Below are 27859 nucleotides of genomic sequence, written 5' to 3'. Positions count from 1 at the left end.
TGCGTCTTCATTTCAAAGTCCTTTTATTAAATAGAATCAAAACAAAGAAGGGGGAAAAAAATAAAGACCAGAAAAGCAAGAACGCCCACCCTGTGTTGACAAAACAGTTTCCTCCCCCGCCCCCATCACTGTCTGCCCCTGAACTCCGACCTCTTTCCAACAGCTCCGCTGGGTTTCCTCGCATATCCCAGCTGCAAATGAAAGCGTTGGGGCGGGATCCCCCCAAGTAGTAGTAGTAGAGGAATTAAAAATGTCCAGAAATTCGCAGCGGAACACAAGCGCCCTCCAGTGGCTAAACGTGGCACTGCAAATTTCAGTCGGGCTCTGGCGGGGGGAAAATCCTCTTAAAATGCTCTAAAGAGATAAAGGGCCGGCTAGAGAAAACTACAGTCGATGTGTTCGACCCGCCTATTCTGCCCACCCTGCTTTCCTAAACAGCCCTTGCTAAGAATTCTCCCAAAGTAATGCTGCATTAAAAAAATAGCACGCGCACACGGACACTGTGCCGTCTGATATCCTGGCGGGGGGTGGGGGTGGGGGGGCAATGCTTCCTTTGCCTTCTCCGTAGTGCCGACGGAAGCACCTGCTTGATTTCCGGCAAGATCCAGGGATGGGTCTGTAGGAACAGCTGCCCTCTTCTTCCGTTCTCCCAGCTGGAGAGGAAACGAGACCCCCGACCTCACAGAACACCCGGCAGCGCGCACCCCCTGCCCCGCCCGCCCCTCCAAGCAGAAGCCGAGTCTCCCTTTTTTGAGGTAGAGAGTTTTCTCAGGGCTAGACAGGGTTCCAGGTTGCAGCCAGGTGTCACCTCCTGGGTTCAAGTACAAAAAAAAGTCAAGACAGTTTATTGCTACCTCGGGGGGCAGCGGTGCCGGTGGGTGGGTGGGTAGGTGGGTGGGAGGGAGAGGAGGTGGAGGAGGGGTCTTGGGGGGTCCCTCATCAAGATTCCTCATTGCCGGAGTCATCCTCGTCACCGTAGCAACTGTCAACTTCGTCGTCCATCTCGTCATCCTCGTAATAGTCGTCGTAGAAAAGGTCGGAGCCTTCGTCGGGCGCGGGAGTCTTCGTTTTTACGCAGTACTCGGCTAGCGTGGTGGGAACTTTCACTCCGTCCCGTTCGGCATCCACCTTGGTTCCGAGGACTTGCTTCCTGGAATGCGGAAGGGGACGTGACACACTGTTAAGTGACGCCTGGAAACTAAAAACCATTTTACCCTGTCTTCGCCACACAGCACACAGCAGGTGGCGACAGAACTATGGAATCAGGACCAGCGATCCTAACAACATATAAGAGAACCTAAAGAACCTTGAAGTCAATATTCTGCCCCCCCCGCCCAATTTGCAGTAGCCTCCAAAACAGTCTCTCTCTGAAGAAGAAGAAGAAGAAGAAGAAGAAGAAGAAGAAGAAGAAGAAGGAGGAGGAAGAGGAGTTTGGATTTATATCCCCCCTTTCTCTCCTGCAGGAGACTCAAAGGGGCTTACAATCTCCTTGCCCTTCACCCCTCACAACAAACACCCTGTGAGGTAGGTGGGGCTGAGAGAGCTCCGAGAAGCTATGACTAGCCCAAGGTCACCCAGCTGGCGTGTGTGGGAGTGCACAGGCTAACCTGAATTCCCCAGATAAGCCTCCACAGCTCAGGCGGCAGAGCTGGGAATCAAACCCGGTTCCTCCAGATTAGATACATGAGCTCTTAACCTCCTACGTCACTGCTGCTCCTGGAACAGGCTGTTAACACCCACCCTACAAAAGATGGGGATTGTTAGCATCCTCTGCACATCGTTGGCTAGAAACTTCTCAGTGTTGATCTCATGAGCAAAAACTGCCTTGTCTCATTTTAGTCAGTCCGGCTGTAGTGTGGTTGGCGGTGGGGGGGTGGGCATGATATTAATCTAAATGTGAAATAAAGGGGGAAATTTTCATGGCTGGGGTCAGGCATTAAGACCATGCTGTTATGAAAGGTGATTTTTGGCCATGCTAGAGTGCCCGCTCTAACCACTGGCAACTATTAACGTGACCATTCTTCCATGCTTCCTTCAAGGAGACAGAAAGGGACCAGGTTCCTTCCCAGATTGGAGATGCCTCGAGCTCAGAAGATGCGCCCCCCCCCCCCCCGACCTTTTCAATGATGGTTGCTTAGCTTGGAATGCCACCCCATACCCTGGAGGATTCTAGCAAAAACCCTTGCTGACACAGCCGGGCAAAAGGTCACAGGTAGCCACGTTCATCCAAAAGGTGACACCCGTTTTCCTACCAACAAGGTACCGCCTTGTCATTATATGAAAAAAAAAAAGAAAGGTTCACAAAAGGGTCATCTTCTAATTAGCAAAAGTTTGCCAACCCCAGAGGCGGGAGACAGTAAATCTAGGGCGAAGGAGCAACAGTTGACCTTTAACACGATTGGTGAGTTCAACTGTGACTCTAGACCAATGAGAGGTTCTTGTCGGGGCGGGGAAAGGTATCCAGTTGGATGTAAAGCTAAGTTCAGTGACTGAGTTGAAGAAGAAGAAAAGTTTGGATTTATATCCTCCCCTTTCTCTCCTGTAGGAGACTCAAAGGGGCTTACAATCTCCTTGCCCTTCCCCCCTCACAACAGACACCCTGGGAGGTGGGTGGGGCTGAGAGAGCTCCGAAAAGCTGTGACTAGCCCAAGGTCACCCAGCTGGCGTGTATGGGAGTGGAAAGGCTAATCTGAATCCCCCAGATAAGCCTCCACAACTGAAGCGGCAGAGCTGGGAATCAAACCTGGTTCCTCCAGATCAGAGTGCACCTGCTCTTAGCCACTACGCCACTGCGCCATCTCTTGCTGAAGAGATCTGTATAGCTTTATAGTCTTGTATAGAATAGACTTGTGTAACCTGGCAACTACTAAAGTAAAACCTTCCTATGGAAAGAACATCTTGCGTGGGGAGTATTCTTTTCCAAGAGTGGTAGGAGGCTGCAGTGAGTGCAAGGAGACTTTCTCATCTTACCAGAGTAGCTCCACTTTAAACTCTGCTGATACTCCCCCCCACCCAGCTGTTTCAGGTAGGAAGAAACAGCACGGGAGAGGGCTGCAGCCTCCTTAACCCATGTCAGCCAGAGTCCCAGCAGCATCTGAATAATTTTCCCAGGAGCCATCATCTGACTGCATGTTTGACAATCAGTCCAGGGGACTCCAGGGTCATGCCGTGTCTACTTTGGTGCCCAATAAAAGGTATTACTCAGCTTTAACACCCAAAGTTTCAGGCTCAAAGGAATCTACGCGAGCCTGGAAGCAAACAGCTTTTCCGCCGCCTCCAGTTAACAGAGGCTTCCTGCCTAATTACCCGAACCCAGATGACCGGAAGGAAGCACAACATATAGAAGATGTTTAAAAAATCCTTCCTTGTTCCTAGGAAGCCAGGTTCATAGGTCGCTCCTTCACCACTTGCCTTCACAACAATCCTGCGAGGTAGGTTAGGCCAAGTGAGACTGGCCTATGGTCACCGACTGAGCTTCACGACAGAGTGGGAATTAGGATTTGGATCCCACCCAATATTAAGGACTATGCAACACTTCTTTGCCCAGCACAGTGCTTCTTACGCTGATCGATGTGGGTTGGAAACACAGAATAGGGCAGGGGTGGCGAACCTGTGGCGCTCCAGATTTTCATGGACTACAATTCCCCTCAGCCCCTGCCAGCTTGGCCAATTGGTGCTCAATAAACACAGTATAGGGTAGGGGTAGCCAACCTATGGTGCTCCAGATGCAGTGGTGGAGCTACAAGGGGAAAGGGGGGCGTGTGCCATGCATCGGCACACACCTGGGGGGGCAGAAAATCACCCCAGGCCCCTCCCCCCGTGGCACCCCCACCCACCCCTTCCCACACTTACTTTAGTTCCTTTTCTTTTCCTATAACTTTTTCAGGCTGAAAAAAAGGCCTGTTCACAGTACAGGCTAAAAACGGCCTGAGGAACTACAGTTCCCAGGAGACCTTGGGGCTCACAAGGTCTCGAGGGCGAGTATCCCATCAGGCGTTTTTAGCCTGTACTGTTGGCTGTCAGCCTGAAAAAAGTTCTAGAAAAAAGGAACGAACTAAAAGGTAAGGAGTGTGGGAAGAAGCGCTGGGGGGGATGGGGCAGAAAATATAGACTGCGCACCGGGCACAGTTTGGCCCAGCTATGCCTCTGTCCAGATGTTCATGGACTAAAATTCCCATCAGCCCCACCAATTGGGAATTGTAGTCCATGAACATCTGGAGCGCCATAGGGTAACTGCAGCTCTGAAATTGTGGCCCAGGGAGGGGGGAGGCTTTGATGAGAAAATAGGAGATGAGGATGGCCCCCTACCCACCTGATGATATCCGTGTATTCCTGATCCTTCCCTTTGCTCTCCTTCCATTTCCTGTACATCACCGAAGCATCAACGTTGGCCGGAGAGAACGTGTTTGGTTCGTTGAGCAGCGAGATCACGCTAAGGAGGATTGTCCTGGCGAGGGAGGGAAAGGGGAAGCAAGAGAGCTCAGAGAAGACAGAGTGGAGAATCAGCCCGAGTGTATAAGCGGCAGCCAAAACTTAACAGGAAAAGCACGGGCCGCAGCCAGAATTGCGGGAGTTCCTGCCAGACGAAGCCCCTCGCTGGCTGCATGGATATTCTCTCTGCTGAACTGGAAGCCCCCAAGAGGGAAATTCCCAGTTTACCACCAAAGACCAGGGGTTGAAGGTGTCATGATATATTAAAAAAGTGACTAAAAGTTCACTAAAGGGTCATTTCAAGTTAGCAGAAGTTTGCAAACCCAAAGGCTGGAGACAGTCAGTCTGGGGGCGAAGCAGCAGTTAATCTTTAACATGATTGGTTAGTTCAACAGACCAATGAGAGGCTGTTGCAGGGGCAGGGGAAAAGTATCCTGTTGGATGTATGTATTATATATGCTATGCCAAGTTGAGAGTTGAGATAGAGCAGTGGTGGCGAACCTTTGGCACTCCAGATGTTATGGACTACAATTCCCATCAGCCCCTGCCAGCATGGCCAATTGGCCATGCTGGCAATGAAGGTATGATCCACAGCATCTGGAAGTGCAAAACCACTCTAAGGCTAAGTGAGTTGATTTCTGTGTGTGTTGAACTTTGTTACTGCTGAAGAGTTCTGTATAGTATTACAGTCTTGTATAGCATAGACTTGTGTAACCTTGCAACTGCAAAAGTAAAAGCCTTCCTATGGAAAGAACATCTTGTGTGGAGAGTATTCTTTTCCAAGTGTGATAGAAGGTTGCAGTGAGTGCAAGAAGACTACTAAACCTTCTCATCTTACCAGAGTAGCTCTGCTTTAAACTCTGCTGATAGAAGGCAGGCAACCTCATGCTATGCTCTGTAAGTTTCAAGCCAGCAAAGGAACCCTTCCTTCTGCTCACGCTCTCCTTTATCGTTTAGTTTACCAGGGCCCCTCAGCGTCGTAGTTGTGCTTGTCTGAATTTTATGGGCCCAAAGTCAATTCACCACTTGGATTTAGTACTGTGTCTTTTAGACATACCGTGTTTCCCCAAATATAAGACAGTGTCATATATTAATTTTTGCTCCCAAAGATGCGCTATGTCTTATTTCCAGGGGATGTCTTATTTTTCTGTGTTCTGTTCGTCGGGCATGCTTCCAAACAAAAACTTTGCTACATCTTACTTTCGGGGGATGCCTTATATTTTGCATTTCAGCAAAACCTCTACTACGTCTTATTTTCCAGGGATGTCTTATATTTGGGGAAACAGGGTAGATAGACATTTTTTTATCACAGGTGTCAAACTGGCGGCCCTCCAGATATTATGGGCTACAGTTCCCATCATCCCCTGCCAGCATCATGCTGGCAGGGGATGATGGGAACTGTAGTCCATAACATCTGGAGGGCAGTTAACCTGCTGTTTATGTGTGTTGTAAGCCACGCCGAGCCTGAAAGCGGAGGGGCAGCAGACCAAAGCTAATAAAATAAATAAGAAGGTCCGTGTTCTAAAAATGGTCTATTGAGGGAACTGGCCGTCTGGAACACGCCAGTCCAGTCTCTGGCTTCTTGTCTGCGCTGCACATAACCCCTGATCATGGGTAACTATGGCTTCTGGCTGGTGATGCGATATCCGGCAAAGTTACTTCACGGAGGTGTTGCATAGATATCCATTGTCTGGTGGAAAGGATTTTGATTGATTGATTGATTGAGTTTTTTATACCGCCCTACCCCCAAAGGGCTCTGGGCGGTGAACAACATAATCAAATAACATACAATTAAAACCCAGTTAAAATAAACAACAGCGATCAACATATAAAAACAGCGTCAGCAGTAATCCTTAATAAAACCCTCCCAAAGGGGGGTAGGGGTCCCATAGATGGTAAAGGGACCCCCAACACAAGAGGCTAAAATAGGGGAGGGGTGAGGGGGCACATCAGCGGCCAGACACTCCAAAAGCCCGGTGGAACAACTCTGTCTTACAGGCCCTGCGGAACTCACTGAGGTCCCGCAGGGCCCGGACAGCTGGAGGAAGAGTGTTCCGCCAGGCAGGGGCCAGGGCCGTAAAAGCCCTGGCCCGAGTGGAGGCCAGCCGCATCATTGAGGGGCCGGGAACCAACAGCAGATTAGCCACTGCTGAACATTATGGGGTAATGTGGTCCCGAAGGTATGAGGGTCCCAGGCCGCATAAGGCCTTAAAAAGTTTTTAAAACTTTTCCATCTCTTCCCCTGCCCCAACTACCTCAAAGCTCAGTTTAACAGGCTGTGTTTCAATGCTTATGCTTTGGGTTTGGTTTCTTTCGGCCTTGTTGCAGATTTCCGCTGTTTTATTGGATGCCCCATGCTATGTAATTTGCCATCCGTCTGAGTGAGAAAGGCCGATGATGGATAATGTAAACAAAAACGAACTTCTGTCCCCAGGAAGAAGAAGAGTTTGTTTATACCCTGCTTTTTTCTCCTGTAAGGAGACTCAAGGCGGCTTACCAACTCCTTTTTCCTCCCTCACCTCACAACAGACAGATTTTGAGGTAGCTGGGGCTGAGAGAGTTCTGAGAGAACCGTGACTAGCCCAAGGTCACCCTAGCAGGCTTCATGTGTAGGACGGGGAAACAAATCGAGCTAATCAGGTAAGACTCCACTGCTCAAGTGGGGGAATCAAACCCTGTTCTCTAGATTAGAGTCCATTGTTCTTTCAAGGGAGCAGCAGTGGCATAGTGGTTAAGAGCAGGTGCATTCTAATCTGGAGGAACCAGCTTTGATTCCCTGCTCTGCTGCCTGAGCTGTGGAGGCTTCTCTGGGGAATTCAGATTAGCCTGTGCGCTCCCAACACACGCCAGCTGGGTGACCTTGGGCTAGTCACAGTCCTTTGGAGCTCTCTCAACCCCACCTCCCTCACAGGGTGTTTGTTGTGAGGGGGGAAGGGCAAGGAGCCCCTTTGAGTCTCCTACAGGAGAGAAAGGAGGGATACAAATCCAAACTCTTCTTCTTCTTAATCGTTCTGCCACGCTGGCATTCCTGTGTAAAAGAAATTGTGGTTACGGAGGAAAGTGTTGTCAAGTGACTGTTGTAGTGACAATGCAGGATTTTCAAGGCAAGAGGTATTTGGATACAGCTTGCCATTGCCTGCCTCTGCATGGGCTGAGAAAGTCTGGAGAGAACAGCGGACTGGCCCAAGACCACCAAGCAGGTTTCATGTGTAGGAGTGGGGAAACAAATGCAGCTCTCCAGATTAGGGCTCCATCATTCTTAACCACCACAGCCTGCTGGCTCTCAAAGGAAGCGACAGCGGCCATTATTTTGAAGGAAGGCCATCTACACACAAACACATCTGGGTGGACTCCCATTATTTCAGATTGTGTGGAATCACAAGCCAGCAGCGGAAGATACAAAAATCGTCCTTTTATGGGAACCACCAAACAAACACTAATTGACACAGGCTGAAAAAAAAAAAGATTACAAGAAGCCAGAGTTCTCGAGGTGGATTCTCAGGGGGCAAGTTACCGATTCAACGTGGCGAATAAACGCAGTCACTCTTATATAACACGTCATGTGGAAACCTCTCCCAATAATGGCTGTCATCCAGAATGAGGGTTTCCAACACAGAGCGTGTGAGCGCCGTGGTGTCCACTGGAACTTTTCTTGTGGCCGCCACGTGTTTTTAGGAAGTAAGCAGGGCCAGGTGGAGGCATGTGCCTGGTCAAGCTTCTGATTGGGTGTGTGGATTTTTTAAAAAAATGTTGTCGTAGTAACAGCTCCTGCTGTTACTACAAGGGAAGGGGAGTGAGGGAGGGGAAAGAGTGAGGGGTGGCATGAAAGGGAGGGGAGGGAGGAGGCCCAGTATCTGGACATGGCCCACCCACACTAGCGGAGGGGGAGGGAGGGGAAAAGGTGCCATACAAAGGAAGAAGAGTGAGGGAGAGGAGGCAGTCAGGGGTGGCATGCAAGGGAGGGGGAAGGAGGAGGGGCCCGGCATCTGGACATGACCCACCCACCCCTGAGTGGGAGGGAGGGCGTGCAAGGAGGGGAGGAGTGAGGGGTGGCATGAAGGGGAAGGGGAGGGGAGGGAGGAAGAATGTAGGATATTCACTGTGTAACTGAAGGTAAACTTTGGCAGCCGTTTTGTGGCTGGCTCGACCTCACATGGCAGCCAATTTGTGGCTGCACCCAACACGTGGTTTCAGACTTCTAAAGGCCCTGCAGACCCCCAAAAAGAGTCTGATCTAGAAGCAGGTGAAGGGCTCTTAGACCCTCCTTCCCAAACACAGTAAAAGAGGCCTTTTGTATGTGCCGAAAGGCCTCTTGGCCAGCCCTCTGGAGAACATGCCTAAAATGACAGGCCTGCCAGAGACTCCACGGATGCTCATGTTGGGAAGAAGGAATCGGAGAGGCTTCTGCACTGGGGCTGGGGGTTAGTGGCTGACTGAGAAGGCCACGCTGCTGACCCTTCAGCCCCTCGTCTGTCCAGAGTTCCGCGAAACAGGGCCCGTCAGCCTCTCTGAGCGACAGCTTACCTCACGTTCTGAGTAGGGTTCCACACATCTTTCCGAAGGCAGCTCTCCCACTTTGTGGGTGGAGTCCACTGGTGGGTGAAGGATAGCAGATGCAAACATCTCCAGTCTGAAGAGGAAGAATGTAGGAGAATGATAGATTAAAAGCGTGGCAAAGTGTTTGGGTACCCTGGCTGACGAAGATGCTGATCCTCAGCTCTCAAAAGAAGAAGAAGGAGTTTGGATTTATATCCCCCCTTTCTCTCCTGCAGGAGACTCAAAGGGGCTTACAATCTCCTTGCCCTTCCCCCCTCACAACAAACACACCTGTGAGGTAGGTGGGGCTGAGAGAGCTCCGAGAAGCTGTGACTAGCCCAAGGTCACCCAGCTGGCGTGTGTGGGAGTGTACAGGCTAATCTGAATTCCCCAGATAAGCCTCCACAGCTCGAGGCGGACAGAGCTGGGAATCAAACCCTGGTTCCTCCAGATTAGATACCACGAGCTCTTAACCTCCTCGCCACTGCTGCATAAGATGACTATGGTGACCTATCATGAAACAAGGCAGAGTTCTTCCCTCCACAAAGTCCCACAAACACTTCTCCTGGGTGTTCTGGCTCCTGCTGTCTTCTACTTGCCCAGTGGAAGGTGAGATTCCCAAGAGAGGGCCCTCTCAGCACCGAGGACTGAATTGGTGCAGTCAGCCACTGGGGAGAGAGGCCATCCCATCTCCCTATGGAAAACCGAAGAAGAGTCTGGAGTTGACTGCTTACTTCAGTGACTGGCCCGACGCATTCAGTTCATTGTGGTGGGTGGAATTACCTGCTCTGTTCCCAAGAGCTTCCCCAGCCAAGCCTCTAGTCATCCTCTCCCCAAAGGCAAGCCAAATGGTGGCCAGCACCTGATTTATGATTCCCAGTCACTCATTTTCTTTTGCGTCTCATGGCAATCCACCCACCTGCTCCAATTGAGCTACCTCATTAGGATAAAACGAAGGAGGAAACCACAGCCCGCCCTCAGCTCTTTGGAAGGAAGGGCAAGACAAAAAATGTGCTAAATAAACAGCAGCGCAGGCAGTCATGTCAGGGTCCTAAAATGGGGGAGGGAGGGAGGGAGAGCCAGTAAGAATCGCTGCTCTCGCCTTTTCCCAAAGAGGGCCTCCTGCATTCCTCAGAACTGCATCTTCGGACAAAAGTCAGCAGGTCCGATTTTGCGGGCAATTTCCTTCTACTTAACATTCCTGGAGAACAGCACCATGATATATGTAAGAAGCAAAATTATACATTTAATAAGCTATTATGTACTGTTTCCTAAAATTAGGAACAGTCTAGCAATTACACCTTGCTTGATTGGAATAAGTGTCCCGTTTAGCTGGACATTTAACATATTTTTAGGAGCGGATGAGAGCACATTTCTCACACAAAGAAGAAGAAGAGGGTGACAGTGGGGAAAGCCCCTCTTCCCCCATATATAGAGTGGCTTCTGTGGACCGATTTAAACCGACTCACCCTGCCACGCATTACCTCGTATATGTTGGGATGCCACATTTCTTTTGTCAGGAACCTGAAGGCTGGGGGTGAATAAGGATAGTCGATGGGGAACGGAGCCGGAGCCTGTGGAGGAAGAGCAGAAATGTTGACAGCATTCGATTCGCGCGCCGTTATCGACCCTGGTTGAGCTGCGTTAGACCTAAGTGCTCCATACGACCACTGGGATCGATGTGGTTTTGTACCAGCTTAGCCCGTGTAGCGGTCAAATTTCCGACTCCAGTTGAGAACTGCTATTTTTCAGGGAACCATTTCGAACTCAGCTTCGATTCCAGTAAAGTGCAGAATCTCTGGTGCCAGGAGTCCCCCATTCAGCCAATCACAGATGAGTGTTTCAGGCATGCGTACAACTGGCCAATCAAAAAACGCCACCTTCGTCCCTCCATTCCTGTGGCATTTTTTATAATAGCGATGTGGGGATAAACCGGAACATGGCGTGGGAACAGGTAGCCAATCGGACGGAGGCGGCAAAGAGGCACAGTGTGATGATCCCGCCCTCCGAGGCTGGGATCAAGCTGGTTGCAGTGGGGAACAACAATGAAAGCCCGACCTAGGGTTAGTACCCTTCTCAGGGAACTGGGTTGAACCTATTTTGTACTGCGGTAATGGTAGATAAGCCCATGGGAAAGCGCCAACCGGCACCCCTGCAAGCCTGGATAGAACTATGGCTTACCCTCCGCGGCACTGGCGAGGAATTAGGCCAGATCTCAGCACACACAGCCCTTCTTCAGTCAGCCAACCAAGAAAACAGTTTAGTTGAGTATATTTATACCCCACCCTTTCCCAACCCAAGCTGGGCATGAGGCCACTTACGTGCGCAGATTAGAACATCATTTCACAACTGAACCATTAAAAGCACATAAACAATAAAAGATGACGACTTATCAGGTATCCAAAGGACCCCTAAAGCCTACTATATATCCCCAACCCCACCCCATCATATAATCCCAGTTTTAAGTTATCAGGGCGGGGAAAGGAGGGGCTGGCAAGATAGAACATGCTTGTTCTCTTTCTAAGAAGAGTTGAAGAAGAAGAGTTGGATTTATATCCCCCTTTCTCTCCTGAAAGGAGACCTCAGAAGAGGCTGTAGGCAAGGAAAAGCAATGGCAAACTACCCCACAAAGCGGCTTGCCTGTAAAATCACTGCTCGCTACAGTGGTACCCCCAGGGTCAGACACAACTGAAGCGGACACTTTACCTTTTACCATTGGTAACTGTTCCTTGTGAATGTCCAGGCAGCATCTGGACCCTTTATCAGGGGAGAAAGAGTTTGGATTCATAATTGGCCTTTCTCTCCTGTAGGGAGACTCACTGAAAGAGGCTTACAAACTCCTTTTCCCTTCCTTCCCTACAACAGAACCCCTTGTGTGTGAGGTCAGTGGGGTTGAGAGAGTTCGAAGCGAACTGTGACTAGCCCAAAGGTAATGTATAGGAGCAGAGAAACAATCCAGTTCACCAGATAACTGTCAGCCGGCTCGTGTGTGGAGGAGTGGGGGAATCGAACCGATTCTCTAGCTTAGAAACCACCGCTCTCTAACGCAGCTACACCAGGGGTCTGCAACCCGGCTCCGGAGCCACATGCGGCTCTTTCAGCCTTATACTCGCGGCTCCCACATTGCCTGGAGAGGTCAGAGGGTAGTGTGGGCGTGTCTCTCCAGAGCAGCCGCCATCCCACTCTGCCATCCCACAGCCGTCATCCCTCCTCTGTCCCAGGGAGCAGGTGGCTGCCTGCTCCATCGAGGTAGAGGAGCTTCCTGCCAGCGTCTCCGCCTCCCAGTGCTAGAAGAAGAAGGGGGCGCCTTGGGGAGGCCGAACTGGAAGCTCCGTGTGGAGCCGCCTCTCTATCGGTAGATCTTGGGCTGTGGAAAACAGGGTCCAAATGGCTCTTTGGGTGGTAAAGGTTGCCGACCCCTGCGCCACACCAAGCTGGCTCTCTGCACAGTCTGAGAGCATTTGGCTTTCAGGAGGGGTTCGTGGCGAGGGGGCTACAGGCTGCTGCTTAGTGGGAAAGTGGGAAAGATCCAGCAAAAGAAACTTTGGGGCGTAACCTGTTTGTTACTCTGATGCAAGAAAGCGATTTCAGTGAACCTGAGGCTGATTAGCCGGAGGAGGAGGTGCGACGGAGCCACGACAGGTATACCCACCCTTCTCCCATTCTTATATCCCTGTCATGCCCTCCTCCCCCCACCCACCCCGGCCATTTTGAACGCAGGTGATATTGCTCTTGTTGAACTGGCCAAAAACATAAAACCCACCCAAAGTCTCCTTCCTCCTGCACTAGAGCGGTCACTAGGCCTCCAGGAACAACAGGGGGGAAAGGGTATGTTTAGAGAAAGGTATAATTAGTAGTCAAGAGCTGCTTTAAAATGTCAGGCTCCTTTGTTTCAGACTTCCCTCCATCCCACCCAGTTTCAGAGAAGTGCAAAATGAATCCATGCCGTCATGCCCTGGTCTCGGCCTTCCCAGCTCACCTGGCGCTCCTGCCAGCATCTAATTCCGCCCCTCCTTTCGGGTCACGGCGAGAGCCCATGCATGGGAATGATCTCACCCATCAGCCGCCTGGTCTTGACGATAGCACACATTCCATCACAGCAATGAAAACACACAACACCGCCCAGGTCAGCCAATGGCTGGGAAGGCTCGTGGATGCGCGCCTCTAAAGGAAGACAACACCATATGCTCCCTCCTCAATTTATATTATATAGCGACGAGTCTCACAACACACGAGTTACAGCCTCTCCCTTCCTGCCTCCCAGAGTTTGTAGAGTCCGAGTCCCACCCGCCAGTCTTTGTTGGCTGCAACCAGTTCGGCTTGCTGAAAACCTTCAGCCAGTGAGTGAGAATCACTGCCATACGATCAAGAAGGGGAATGCCTCCACTTTTATTATCTGCTCTTTGAGGCCATCAATGCGAGTGACATTTGGGGACAAGGAACTTTCCATACCTATGTGACCGAAGGCTTTCCGGGCGGAATCACTGGGGTGCTGTGTGGTTTCCGGGCTGTATGGCCGTGTTCTAGCAGCATTCTCTCCTGACGTTTGCCTGCATCTGTGGCTGGCCTCTTCAGAGGATCTGATGTTGGAAAAGCAATAGGTATATATACTTGCTTTCCCAACATCTATCTCTGAAACCAACTCCCCAAATAGCAGCATCAGGAAAGGCACTGCTAAAGCGAACAACTTCCAGGCTTACAACACTCAACTTTCATACCGTTATTTGAAGGCTTGTAAACAAAGCGCCCATCCGTGGTAAGATGCTGAGTCAGCTTATTCTGGGCAGTGAGACAGGGATCTGTTGATACTGCAATAAAATCTACCTCCCCTCCCTCCCCACCACACCCACACACATCCCAGACATGGCTCAGAGCCTGTCAGGGGATCTCGAAGAGCCAGATAGGTGGGAAATTCCAGTTCTCTGGATTCTGTTGCAATCGTGTCAGCTGCAAAGGCCAGTGCTGCAGGCTGGTGGCTACTGGCCAGGTGGACTTCTGCACCCCTTTAAGGCAAGTGACACCAGGCAAGAATGCCCATCTAGTACATTTTATCCTCCTCTTCCTCAGAAAAGCTCCAGGCAGTACATCCTTCTCCTGTACTTATTGCTTGCTGCTGGCCGCAATTGAAGCAGGTCAGCTGTGGAGTGGCCCGGGCCTTCACCTGGCAACGGCGGATCTGACACAATGCTGGTTAGGAAGGCTGATATTCTAGAGCAGTGATGGCGAACCTTTTTGAGACCGAGTGCCCAAATAGCAACCCAAAACCTACTTATTTATGCTCGCCAAAGTGCCAAAGCAAGAATTTAACTCCCCTCGAAGCGAGGGGCTAGCCTGCTGTAGCCACCAGCAAGTCCCACATCATGCACTCTGTGCCTCTCTAGCATCTCCAGCACCTCTGCAGCCCCCCCCACCCGGGCAGCAGCTACCTGGAGCACAGGCACCAGGCCCGTAGCCAAGTCCTCCCCTGGCACAAGCTGAGGTGCACGCACATCAAGTCCAGCAGCCCAGGCCAGCCCTAGATGTGTGTGGGGGGGCAATTCCCCACATGATGAACTCTGTGCTTGGCGTGTGCCCACAGAGAGGGCTCTGAGGTGCCACCTCTGGCACCTGTGCCATAGGTGCGCCATCACTGTTCTAGAGAGCAGGAATCCCCTTGGAGTGAGGTTGGCTTTAACAGAGCATGTGTAGAGCTCGGGGTGCTCACAGGTCCTGTCTTGCTGTCCTGAAAAATAGGCTGATGTGGCTGACCCAGGAGGCTCCGTCAGTGAGCTACATCCCTAGTCACCTAGGCTCAGCTTCTATAACCTCACAGTTGGATCACTGCAACACCCTCTATATGGGGCTGCCCTTGAAGACAACCTGGAAACAACAACTGGTCCAGAATGCAGCAGTCTGAACATATGTTGCCCATTTTGAAACAGCTAACGTTGGCTGTCAGGCGCCCGGCTGGCAACTTCCCTCGGGAGAATGGCTAGGGAGGAGTGTCACGGGCCACTGGGATAGGGAAAAGAAAGCAGGTTCAGTACAACATAACAGAACCAGGCATGAAGATCCTACGGGTGGCTTCCACCGGGCCAGGCCTTTATGGCCCTGGCCCCTGCCTGGTGGAAAGCTCTTCCTCCAGCTGTCGGGCCTCTGCGAGACTTTAATGAGTTCCGCGGGGCCTGTAAGACTGAAACTGTCTTGGGCTTTTGGGAGGCCGGTAGCTGATGCCCCTTTTTTCTAACAGCTGGGGCCCTGCTGTCCCCCTCTTAGAGGAGTTTTAGCTGTTAGATGCTGTTGTTTTGAAATGTTATATTATGGTTTGAACGCTGTGTTTTAAAGTGCACCAGTACTAAAGGTGCGGTGTCTGTTTATGTATTTACCTGTTGTTATTTGTTTGTTGTGAACTGCCCTGAACCCTCAGGCGGTATATAAGTTTAATAATAAAATAAAAAAATAAAATAAATAAAAGATGTAAAACAGTTGACATCAGTATCTCTACTGGGACACAAACTAGAATGTCTATGGTAGAGTTGGCCAACCTATGGTGCTCCAAGAAGAAGAAGAGTTTGGATTTATATCCCCTTTCTCTCCTGCAGGAGACTCAAAGGGGCCTGACAATCTCCTTGCCCTTCCCCCCCCTCACAACAAACACCCTGGGAGGTGGGTGGGGCTGGGAGAAGCTCAAGCTGTGTGACTAGCCCAAGGTCACCCAGCTGGCGTGTGGGAGTGCACAGGCTAATCTGAATTCCCAGATAAGCCTCCACAGCTCAGGCGGCAGAGCTGGGAATCGAACCAGTTCCTCCAGATTAGCTACACAAGCTCTTGACCTCCTAAACCACTGCTGCTCCAATTGGCTGTGCTGGCAGGGCTTGGTGGGAATTGTAGTCCGTGAACATCTGGAGCACCATAGGTTGGCCACCCTAGTCTATGGGATAGAGGTGAATGTTAAGAACTTTGCTTCTAACAAAAAGGCCCTGAAAAGGGACCCTGGGAAGTGTAGTCCTGAGAGAATTACTCTTCATCTGACAAACCAAACACCCCTCCACCTCACAGAACAACTGAGAGTTGGCCAGGGTTTTCGAGCAAGTTTAAGATTTGTATCCACGGTCACATCTACATGGCACTTGCTTCAGGGTGCGCAAACCTGCTCTAAGCGTAATAAAGTCTGTGGGAGGAGGCAAAAGGCAGCCACGTAAATATTTTCACAACAGACGGGTCACCGATTGATTCTCAAACTACACCCGAGCCAAGTGGCCCCGGAGAGACTACCAAGATCCTCGTTACAACCTGCATTAGCCACACGGGACACACAGCCAAAGGGGCCTCCAGTTCACACACACAGACAGCGGAACAAAATACTGCCCGGTCACTCAAAATTGCCACGAGATTCCGGTGTATTTTGCTCCGACTGATTAAGAGCTCCCGCTCTGGAACTACTAACGCTTCCAGAAAGACTGGAATGGTGGAGCCACCTCCCCTGCATTCTCCACCCGAAGGGAAAACAACGAAAGAATCACGTGCGCAAGTCGAACAAAGGGAGAAGGTATCGGAACAGGAGCCCTTGTTGTGGAAGCACCAGGAAAACACACACGCGCACGTGACGTTGCGCGCTCTGTGGGAAAGCAGTTTTCTCCTCCCTGAGCCCTTCCCTTCAGAGGAAATATTCAGATTCAACACATACCCGATGATGAAGCTTTAGTGGGAATTCTGCACTTAAGGGACAGGCTGGCCACACACAGAATTGCCAGTGTGGTGTAGTGAAGAAAGATAAGACTCTTATCCGGAGGACCAGGTTTGACTCCCCCAGTCCTCCACATGAAGAAGAAGAGTTTGGATTTATATCCCCCCTTTCTCTCTGTAGGAGATTTATTAATCTAAATGTGAAATAAAGGGGGAAATTTTCATGGCTAGGGTCAGGCATTAAGACCATGCTGTTATGAAAGGTGATTTTTGGCCATGCTAGAGTGCCCGTTCTAACCACGGGCAACTATTAACGTGACCATTCTTCCATGCTTCCTTCAAGGAGACAGAAAGGGACCAGGTTCCTTTCCAGATTGGAGATGCCTCGAGCTCAGAAGATGCGCACCCCCCCGCCCCCCGACCTTATCAATGATGGTTGCTTAGCTTGGAATGCCACCCCATACCCTGGAGGATTCTAGCAAAAACCCTTGCTGACACAGCCGGGCAAAAGGTCACAGGTAGCCACGTTCATCCAAAAGATGACACCCGTTTTCCTACCAACAAGGTACTGCCTTGTCATTATATGAAAAAAAAAAGAAAGGTTCACAAAAGGGTCATCTTCTAGTTAGCAGAAGTTTGCCAACCCCAGAGGCGGGAGACAGTAAATCTAGGGCGAAGGAGCAACAGTTGACCTTTAACACGATTGGTGAGTTCAACTGTGACTCTAGACCAATGAGAGGTTCTTGTCGGGGCGGGGAAAGGTATCCAGTTGGATGTAAAGCTAAGTTCAGTGACTGAGAGTTTAAGAAGAAGAAAAGTTTGGATTTATATCCTCCCCTTTCTCTCCTGTAGGAGACTCAAAGGGGCTGACAATCTCCTTGCCCTTCCCCCCTCACAACAAACACCCTGTGAGGTAGGTGGGGCTGAGAGAGCTCCGAAAAGCTATGACTAGCCCAAGCGCCACCCCTGCAGAATATCCCACTCTCAATCCAAAGGACAGCCTAAGCCAGTGGTGGCGAACCCTATGGGTGCCAGAGGTGGCACTCGGAACCTTTTCTGTGGGCACGCGTGCAGAGTTTGTCATGTGGGGTGGGCAGAAAATCACCCCACACACACATCTAGGCTGGCCTGGGCATGATCCTTTACCTGGGAGTAAGCTCAGTTGCTGGCAATGGGGCTTGCTTCTGAGTAAATTCTCCTAAGGTTGTGATTCACCCATTCAAAGCATTGCACGGTTGCTTCACCAAGTTTATTCCTGAGTAATGAGCGCCTCGGAGCCAACCGTTTTTTCTAAACTGAAACCTCAGTATTCAGATCAAATTGCTGTGTTGGCACTTTGCGATAAATAAGTGGCGTGTGTGGGAGTGCACAGGCTAATCTGAATTCCCAGGTAAGCCTCCACAGCTCAAGTGGCAGAGTGGGGAATTAAACCCGGTTCCTCCAGATTTGAATGCACCTGCTCTTAACCTCTATGCCACTGCTGCTCCTCTTGTGTGGTGAACTGTATTTGTTTCCCCACTCCTACACATGAAGCCTGCTGGTGACCTTAGGCTAGTTTCAGTTCTCTCAGAATTCTCTCAGCCCCACCTACCTCACAAAGTGTTGTGGGGAGAAGGGGAAAAAAGAGTTTGTAAGCCGCTTCGAGTCTCCTTACAGGAGAGAAAAGTGGGGTATAAATCCAAACCCTTCTTGTTCTCACTGCTAAACTCACACAACTACCTCTGACCAAAAAGTGTTTAGTAAGAGTGCGGGAAAGATCATGTCCATCTCCCCACTGAATGACTATACTCTAAACTACAGGAGAGGCCTACAGAGGAATCTGACCTGCCATGCCTATTGCAGCCTCTTGTGACTTACTGGGGGATGGGGGTAAGCTGTGTAAGGCAGGGGTGTCCAACTCTGGTGCCCCAGATGTTCACGTACTACGATCCCCATCAGCCCCTGCTGGCAGGGCCTGATGGGAATCATAGTCCATGAACATCTAGGCACCAAGTAGGTTTACACCTGGTGTAAGGTTTCCTGGAGAAAAGCCCGATTCACTGTAGGTAAACAGTCGTTTTGACGAGAGCTTTTCTGTATCGGATATTTATCCTTACCAACTGGTCTCACCTCGATCGAACAACGCAGCTCAGATCAGCGAGGAACCTGAGCTAAAGGGAGGGAGAGAAAGGTGACTGCAGAATTATCGGACTCAAGCTGTCAAGCCAAGCCATGTGCTAAAAGAAAAGGTACTGCAAAAACGAACAATCCCAAACACAACACAAAGGACTGTCATGTCGGTTTGCAGCGGAACAGTTAGATTTCCAGGGCAAAAGCTTCCGGGAGTCAGTGCTCAGTATCTCACAAAGACAGCTTGGACTTGTGAAGAGTTCATACCTTGAACATAAGAACTAGCCTGCTGGATCAGACCAGAGTCCATCTAGTCCAGCACTCTGCTACTCGCAGTGGCCCACCAGGTGCCTTTGGGAGCTCACGTGCAGGAGGTGAAAGCAATGAACTTCTGCTGCTGCTGCTCCTGAGCACCTGGTTTGCTAAGGCCTTTGCCATCTCAGATCAAGGAGGATCAAGATTGGTAGCCATAGATCGACTTCTCCTGCATAAATCTGTCCAAGCCCCTTTTAAAGCTATCCAGGTTAGTGGCCATCACCACCTCCTGTGGCAACGCCATTCCACACACCAATCCCGCGTTGCCTGAAGAAGTGTTTCCTTTTATTAGTCCTAATTCTTCCCCCCAGCATTTTCAATGAATGCCCCCTGGTTCTAGTATTGTGAGAAAGAGAGAAAAATTTCTCTCTGTCAACATTTTCTACCCCATGCATAATTTTATAGACTTCAATCATATCCCCCCTCACCCGTCTCCTCTCCAAACTAAAGAGTCCCAAACGCTGCAGCCTCTCCTCATAAGGAAAGTGCTCCAGTCCCTCAATCATCCTCGTTGCCCTTCTCTGCACTTTTCTATCTCTTCAATATCCTTTTTGAGATGAAAATCTTGCTGGCCAAGAGGGCGCCACTGGACCCCAATCTAGCTGCCCCAAAAGAATGGTGAGCAAACATGTCTATAATAGTGAGCATGAAGGGTCATCCTTTGTTCCCAACTCACATCAGTCCCAAACTCATCTAGTGACCTTAGGATAGGGGTGACCAACCGACGATGCTCCGGATGTTCATGGACTACAATTTCCTGGTTGGAATTGTAGTCCGTGAACATCTGGAGCACCATAGGTTGGCCATCCCTACTTTAGGATATTGATCAATATCCCCCCAACTTGTGAACAACTAGAGAGCTGGTAATGTTGCACAGTGGTTAGCAGGTCAGACTAACATCTGGGAGACCTCAGTTCAAACCCCCACTGTGCCATGGAGACCCGCGGGGCAATCTTGGACCAGCCAAGCAGCCTAACCTACCATGCAGGTTTGTTGTGAGGATAAAACAAAGAAGAAGGGCCGGGAACCTGTTTTTGGATGCTCACTGGGGAGAAAGGCAGGGGCAAATGAAGTATGTAAATAAATGTAACTCAATCTATCAAGCAGCATTGAAGAAGATATAGGAAAAAACAGGCTGGGCTGCATTTCCAAAGGATCTTTCCCAACTCAGGGGAAGGACTGAAAAAGCATCCGATAGACCAGGGGTGGCCAACCTATGGTGCTCCAGATGTTAATGGACTGCAATTCCCATCAGCCCCTGCCAGCATGGCCAATTTGAGAAACATTGAGTTAGGAGAGTTTCCCTCTCCTAACTCATTGCTCTAATCAGAAGGTGGTCAACCTATGGTGCTCCAGATGTCCATGGCCAATTAGCCATGCCCGACGAGGCTGCTGGGAATTGTGGTCCATGAACATCTGGATCACCACAGGTTGACCACCTACAATAGAGTATTCTCTTTTGGAATGAGTGAAACATCTTTTTAAAAACATAACTTGTACTTGCTGAAAAATGCTTCCTAAAACAATCTACAGAATTAGATAATGGTAACCGCTATGCATACATGAAGAATCCATTTAAGGATATATTTATGTTGCTCTCAATATGCTGAGATGGCACCAGTCCAAGGTTGTTCAGCGAGCTTCACAGCCCAATTGAGAATTTGAACCCAGGACCTCCTCCAGCCCTAGTCCATAAGAACATAGAGAACAAGCCAGCTGGATCAGACCAGAGTCCATCTAGTCCAGCTCTCTGCACTACTCACAGTGGCCACCAGGTGCCTTTGGGAGCTCACCTGCAGGATGTGAAAGCAATGGCCTTCTCGGCTGCTGCTCCGAGGCACCCTGGTCTGCTCAGGCCTTTGCAATCTCAGATCAGAGGATCAAGATTGGTAGCCATAGATAGAGCATTCTCCTCCATAAAATCTGTCCAAGCCTTTTAAAGCTAGAATTCACCCTGCTGGAATGCTGAGAGTGGAGGCGGGAGGGTTTTCTGGGGAAGGGATATTGCATAGTGGAACACCAAGGATTGCTTGAATGCTATTTGCAGTGTTCCTGTCAATCCAACTGATTTCTGAACTGAAGAGTTTGGGTTGTGGTGAGGAGTCGACAGCTCCTGGCACAAGCAAGGTTTCAGTTAAAACAAGATACTCCACTCCAAGCTCCAGAAACCCTTGGGGTCACGCCTCCCTCAGAGCGACCCCTGTGACCCACAGAAGGAAAAAACATTATAAACTTCTGGATGCCCAAGCCATAATCTTTTCAGTGTAAGCCCTGCGTTAAGACAGAAAAATGCTAATTCATGAACCCCAGGAGTTTATTTTCCAGGTTCCTTGGATGTTTCTAATCCTGTCTACAAGACTGAATGTTTACAACCCTACCGGCTTTCAAGAAAAAAATCCGCCGACTCCTGGAATAATCACAGAATGAAACCAAGGTGGGTGTGATTAAAATATCACTTTCACCACGAATAAGCGTAGGGGACTGGATCCACAGCCTCGGGGATTTGGGACATAGGAATACTACTGGCCTGCCTGACAGAGGCGGGTGTGAGAATTGCAAAGCACCTTTAAAACATTTGCTTACATCTTAATTATCGTCATAACACACAGAAGCAAATAAGGTATGCCATTTCCCTTATCTCCAGATCGAGGTTTTGGGAGGTGACCTGACCCAGCAAAACATCATTTGATCCGATGAGTTCCACAAAACCGGTTCCAAGATGACTCATACAAGCTGTGTCTCCACCCAGGCCTCTCAGGAAGGAAGAGAAAGGATAAAGGCAGGAAGTCGGGCTGTAAAACAGGCTGGTAAACTGACTCAGTGGAACCTCATCGTCCAGAGCAGGCCTAGAGGGAAGCTTCTGTTTGTTTTCTTTCCTGAATACCCTACGAGGCAGCATCTTTCTAGTCACTCTGCATCACTTAACTCTCAGTCACTGATCACTCTTCCAGTTTTGGACAGAGAAGACCCCCCCACACACACACACACACACAAGAGCAGCAGTGGCATGGTGGCTAAGAGCAGTGGCTAAGAGCAGGTGCATTCTGATCTGGAGGAACGGGTTTGATTCCCAGCTCTGCCGCCTGAGCTGTGGGGGCTTCTCTGAGACATTCAGATTAGCCTGTGCACTCCCACACCGCGCCAGCTGGGTGACTTTGGGCTAGTCACAGCTTTGAGCTCTCTCAGCCCCACCCACCTCACAGAGTGTTTGTTGTGAGGGGAAGGGCCCGGCAGATTGTCAGCCTTGGAGTCTCCTGCAGGAGAGAAGGGGGATATAAATCCAAACTCTTCTTCTTCTTCTTAAAACTTCCAGGTCCTGAGCAAGTGACCAAGAAGACTTCGGCATCCTTCCTTTTAAGCACAGCTGGATAGCGAAAGCATAACCTCATATTCTCGCTGCTTCTCCTGCCCTGCTCAACACAGCTGAATGGTTTTGGTCCCTTGGTCTCCCCATAATTCCCCACAGAGGCTGTCGGCCCTGGGCCGAGACTGTAGGAAGTGTCGAGGAATCTAGGGAACTGTAAGGCCTTCTTCTCTGTAGGTGTCCGGTTATCAGGCTCCCACTGTCTGAGTCCTTGGAACCAGGAAGAGCTGCTACTTAACCAGCGTGAAATGTTCCCAGCTCTCTTATACCGTATATACTGGGTATTGTAAGTGGAAAGCCGCTTATATAAATTCGAGGCACCTCATTTTACCACAAAAAAACTGGGAAAATGTATTGACTCGCGTATAAGTCGAGGGAAAATTTGAGGGTGCCTGTCAGGGAAGGAATGTTTATGTTAGCAGTACCAACATTTCAGAGTATCTTTAGGAGACCCTCCTGATGACACCATCCAGGTTTGGTGAAGTTTGGCTCTGGGGGTCCAAAGTTATGTACCCCATCTACTATTAGCTTCCATTGGAAACAATGGGGGATGGGAGCACCCACTTTGGGGGTCCATAACTTTAGACCCCCTGAACCAAGCTTTACCAAACCTGGCTGGTATGATCAGGAGTGTCACCTGATGATACCCTGAAATTTAGTGCCATGCTCTAAAACTCTTGCGTTCCCTAGTGACGTAAGTAAAACCCTAAAATATTTGTTAAAATACACCTCACTTGCGTATAAGTAGAGGGGTTTTTTTTTCAGCACAAAAAATGTGCTGAAAAAGTCGACTTATATGCGAGTATATATGGTACTTTGTTCTTTGCTTTGGTCTAGGGGTAGATTGAACTGTTTCGGCTACAGGGGGCGGGGTGCTGTGGGGGATATAGGCAAGTGAATTGTGCGGGATTCTTCAGAATTGTCTTTGCTGATGTTTACCTTTCACTTTGAAATAAAGGCTTTAGAGCAAATCTACCGTTTCTATTATTTTCAGACCAGGGACCTGACAAGGAGGAGCCTCTCTGACTTCACCCACCTCAGAAGTAAGACAGTTCTTATCCCCTGCCCGGCTATATCAATTCAGCAGCCTAAAACAACCAGTTCTCTTCCCATTAAGATGACCTTGATTGGATACACGGTTCAGTCACCACAAGACACCATTACTACTTCCTCCAAAACACAAGACAATTCCAATGTTATCATTGTGTAATAATCACTATCTAGCCCAGAAGGGGTGCACGATTCTGTCATTATTTTCTGGGGGATCATCAATCTATTGTCCCCTTTTATTAGACTTCCAATTCCCACTGACACAGAGAAAAAGGGTTCCAGCAATTCCAGCAATGCAAGCAAAGAGAAGAAAAGGAGTTTGGTCCTGTTATTTACCAGAAATAATTTCAACTGCTTTCAAATAATTATTCACGTTGCAAAGAGGGAAAAGAAAATTGTGAATTTCCCCTATTATTGGGAATGATTATGCTATTCCAAGCTATTTGGAAAGAGGGGTGCTGTGTGGTTTCCGGGCTGTATGGCCGTGTTCTAGCAGCATTCTCTCCTGACGTTTCGCCTGCATCTGTGGCTGGCCTCTTCAGAGGATCATAATACAATAAGCATCTTCAGAGAGATGCCAGCCACAGATGCAGGCGAAACGTCAGGAGAGAATGCTGCTAGAACACGGTCATTCAGTCCAGAAACCACACAGCACCCCAGTGATTCCGGCCGTGAAAGCCTTCGACAATACAATATTTGGAATGAGCATTGTTATTTATTTAAGCAAAAGTAGATATGCTTACTGCTTGAATATGTTCTATCCTTTTGTACACCACAGTTCATTTTCTTTATCTTATGCTGGTCTATGACTGTAATAAAGATCTGATTGATTGAAAGTAGATATACCCCCTACCCCGCTCACTGAGTTGCTAGTATGGTAATACCAAGAGTAACTATTATCCCTGAGAAGAATCATTCCAATGCCCCCGAAACACTCAGTCCTCAACAGACCACGTGCCCCCAACCCCCCCCCCCTTTTGGTTAACTTACCGAACCCTATTTTTTCCTGTCCCCATCCTCTGGGACAGCCCCTTCCCCATCGGCCTTCAGTCATCTCTACTTTTTTCTATTATTTATAGATTCAACTTTTAAATAAATCTGACTACTTCCATGTTTTACCGGTTCATATTTACAGGCAGGGGCACAGAAGCATCACAGAAAGAAACCCACCCCCTGTCTAGTCATCTTCTCCAAGATTATTGAGGCATCTTGGTTAGATTAACACTCCTCCACCCATCTTTTCCCACCTTCCAACTAATAAACTTCTCTCAACATGTTTGTTGTGCACCCAGAGCCCTTGGGGATGGGGCGGTTTTATAATACAATTATAAATAAAATAAATAAAAATAAATAAATAAACATTCCCTGCTCCCTAAAACACACTCAGTCCTCAACACGTGCCCCAAACCCCCTTCATATTTTTTCCTGTACCTATTTCCTGGGAAAGCCCTCTCCCCTTCAATTTTGCTGGTGTTTTGATGGGCACAAGTCCAAGACGCCCAGACCAGGATAACACTTGCTGAACGGACGCCTATTGATCAGAGATACACCAAACTCAATACTTACTGAACAAAGAGTACATAGGACAAGTATCCCGCCCTCCCACAAAAAAACCCCTGTCTCATCAGTAGCTGTTTCCTTATTAGGTGTACTTCTACAACTACTTGGAATGGAGATGGCGGGGAGGGGGGGTATTCTATCCACCTTTAATATTATGGGATGCCATTAAAAAAAGGAACAGGAGGACTATTGATCAGGGACACACTGAACCGAGAGTTAAGATGAAGGCGATTCACTCCCCACCCCCCCTCCCAAAGAAACCTGTCTCGCCAGTAGATGTTTTCTTATTAGGTGTGCTTTATATACAGCTACTTGGTGAACAGATGGGAGGAGGTATTCGATCCGTCTTTTATATTATGGGATGCCATAAGAAAGAAAGGAAGGGGCCTATTGAGCAGAGATACACCAAACTCCATGCTTACTGAACAAAGAGTTCACAAGAGGAGTATTTACCCTCCCCGCCTTAAAAACCTGTCTCATCAGTAGCTGCTTCCTTATTAGGTGTACTTCTACAACTACTTGGAATGGAGATGGCGGGGAGGGGGGGTATTCTATCCACCTTTAATATTATGGGATGCCATTTAAAAAAGGAGCAGTAGGACTATTGATCAGGAACACACTGAACCGAGAGTTAAGATGAAGGCGATTCACTCCCCCCCCACCCCCCCAAAGAAACCTGTCTCGCCAGTAGATGTTTTCTTATTAGGTGTGCTTTATATACAGCTACTTGGTGAACAGATGGGAGGAGGTATTCGATCCGTCTTTAATATTATGGGATGCCATAAGAAAGAAAGGGGCCTATTGAACAGAGACACACCAAACGCAATACTCACTGAACAAAGAGTTCACAAGAGGAGTATTTACCCTCCCCGCCTTAAAAACCTGTCTCATCAGTAGCTGTTTCCTTATTAGGTGCACTTATACAGTTACATGGAGTGGAGATGGGGGGGGGGGAGGTTGTTATTCTACCCACTTTTAATATTATGGGATGCCATTTAAGAGAGTTGTTTTCTCCCAACAGTATAATTTGTTGGGGGTTTTTTTTGGGGGGGGGGTTAAAATCTCCTCCCGCAGCCGCCCCCCCCCCCCAGCCTCCTTACTCACTTTGAAGTAGCCACCCTCATAGTGGGTATTGGGCGGCCCGAAGATGGCCACCTCCCAGTTGTAGAGGTCCCCCTCGTCCACCAGGCTGACTCGGAAACCCTCCACCGGCTCCTCCTGAAGCCCCTTCAGTTCCAGCAGCAGCGCCTTCTGAGAGCTGGGCACGGACGGCCGCGCCATGTCGCCCGAGGGAGGTAGGCCTTAACCGAAGCCGGGGACTCGCGTAGAAAGAGGTGCGAGCGAGCGTTCGAGAGCGGGCGGGGAAGGAAAGCCGCTGCGGACCCGAAAGACCGCCGCCGCCGAAACCAGCCAGCGCGCGCGGTGCCTCCTGGGACGCGTAGTTCCCCGAAGGAGATAGAAGCCACTGGCCACGCCCACCCCGCCCAGTGTTGACCAATGGGGTGGAAGGAGGCGGGGTCCGGGTGCGAATTGAGCCGCCGCGTGCGCCAGACGAGGCAGTCACCACAGCTCCCATCAGTCTTTGCGAGCCGACGCTTTCTTATTTATAAGGAGGTTCCAAGAGACATGTGCGCCCTTCCGGCGTTACGTAAGAGGCGTAACGTCGCAAGGGCGCGCACGCGTCTTGGAACCCCTTCTCTTAGCCCAGGGGTCTGCAACCTGCGGCTCTCCAGATGTTAATGGACTACAATTCCCATCAGCCCCTGTCACCATGACCAATTGGCCATGGTGGCAGGGGCTGATGGGAATTGTAGTCCATGAACATCTGGAGAGCCACAGGTCTTTTCATGCTGTTAGTCCACCGAAATGTATCTTCAATACGACTGAGTGGCACAGGGCTGCCAACCTCCAGGCGCGACCTGGATATCTTCCGGAATAGCAGCTGGTCTCCAGATGATCAAGATCAGCTCCCCTGGAGGAAATGGCAGCTTTGTGGGGTGGGCAACAGAGCAGTAGACCCCCAGTGCGGTCCCTCCACTCCTCATACCCCCTCCCTTGAGAACCAGCGTAGTGTAGTGGTTAAGAGCAGGTGGGCTCCATGATCTGGAGAACCGAGTTCGATTTCCCACTCCTTCACTTGAGCGGTGGAGAGCAGCAGTGGCGTAGTAGTTAAGAGCAAGTGTACTCTAATGTGGAGGAACCGGGTTTGATTCCCCGCTCTGCCGCTTGAGCTGTGCAGGCTTATCTGGGGAATTCAACACACGCTAGCTGGGTGACCTTGGGCTAGTCACAGTCCTTCGGAGCTCTCTCAGCCCCACCTACCTCACAGGGTGTTTGTTGTGAGGGGGGAAGGGAAAGGTGTTTGTTAGTCCCTTTGAGTCTCCTTACAGGAGAGAAAGGGGGGATATAAATCCAACTCTTATTATTATCATTATTATTATCATCATCATCTGCTAAACTGGGTTTGTTTCCACACTTCCACATATTTGCTGGGTGACTTTTCAAGCCAAACATTCCCAAAGAAGAGAAGTAGCAGCAGTGGGAGATTTCAATTATCCTGATAGTTGTTGGGAGTCAAACTATGCCCTGATTATAAAGTCCAACAAATTTCTCACTTGCCTCGCAGACAGTTTCATGGTCTGGGAGGTGGGAAAGGCAAGAAGGGGATTAATTATTTTTAGATCTGCTCCTAGCCAACAATGATGACCTAGTTAATGGGGTGGAAGTGGAACGATCCTTAGGTGGGAGTGATCATGTTCTCCTGGAGTTTGTTATATAGTGGAAAGGGGGTGCCAAGCATAGTCAGACACATATTGGTACGGTGCAGTG

The 27859-nt window shown here is 49.6% G+C and overlaps 1 protein-coding gene across 1 annotated transcript; it reads right to left on the bottom strand.

Moving 5' to 3' along the window:
- CDC34 (cell division cycle 34, ubiqiutin conjugating enzyme) lies at window positions 1-26478 on the bottom strand. Its single transcript, XM_048498326.1, is given in 7 exon segments — window positions 1-1150; window positions 4313-4447; window positions 8956-8981; window positions 8983-9042; window positions 9044-9061; window positions 10452-10541; window positions 26135-26478. Coding segments are annotated over 7 exon segments (717 nt in total). The 5' UTR covers window positions 26312-26478; the 3' UTR covers window positions 1-939.
- Between the last annotated feature and the right edge of the window lie 1381 nt (window positions 26479-27859).

The sequence above is a fragment of the Sphaerodactylus townsendi genome, linkage group LG05 (genome assembly GCF_021028975.2).
Source record: "Sphaerodactylus townsendi isolate TG3544 linkage group LG05, MPM_Stown_v2.3, whole genome shotgun sequence".
Taxonomy (NCBI): Eukaryota; Metazoa; Chordata; class Lepidosauria; order Squamata; family Sphaerodactylidae; genus Sphaerodactylus; species Sphaerodactylus townsendi.
Note: the sequence above shows the minus strand (reverse complement) of the source record. Positions and strands in the feature narration are given on the sequence as shown.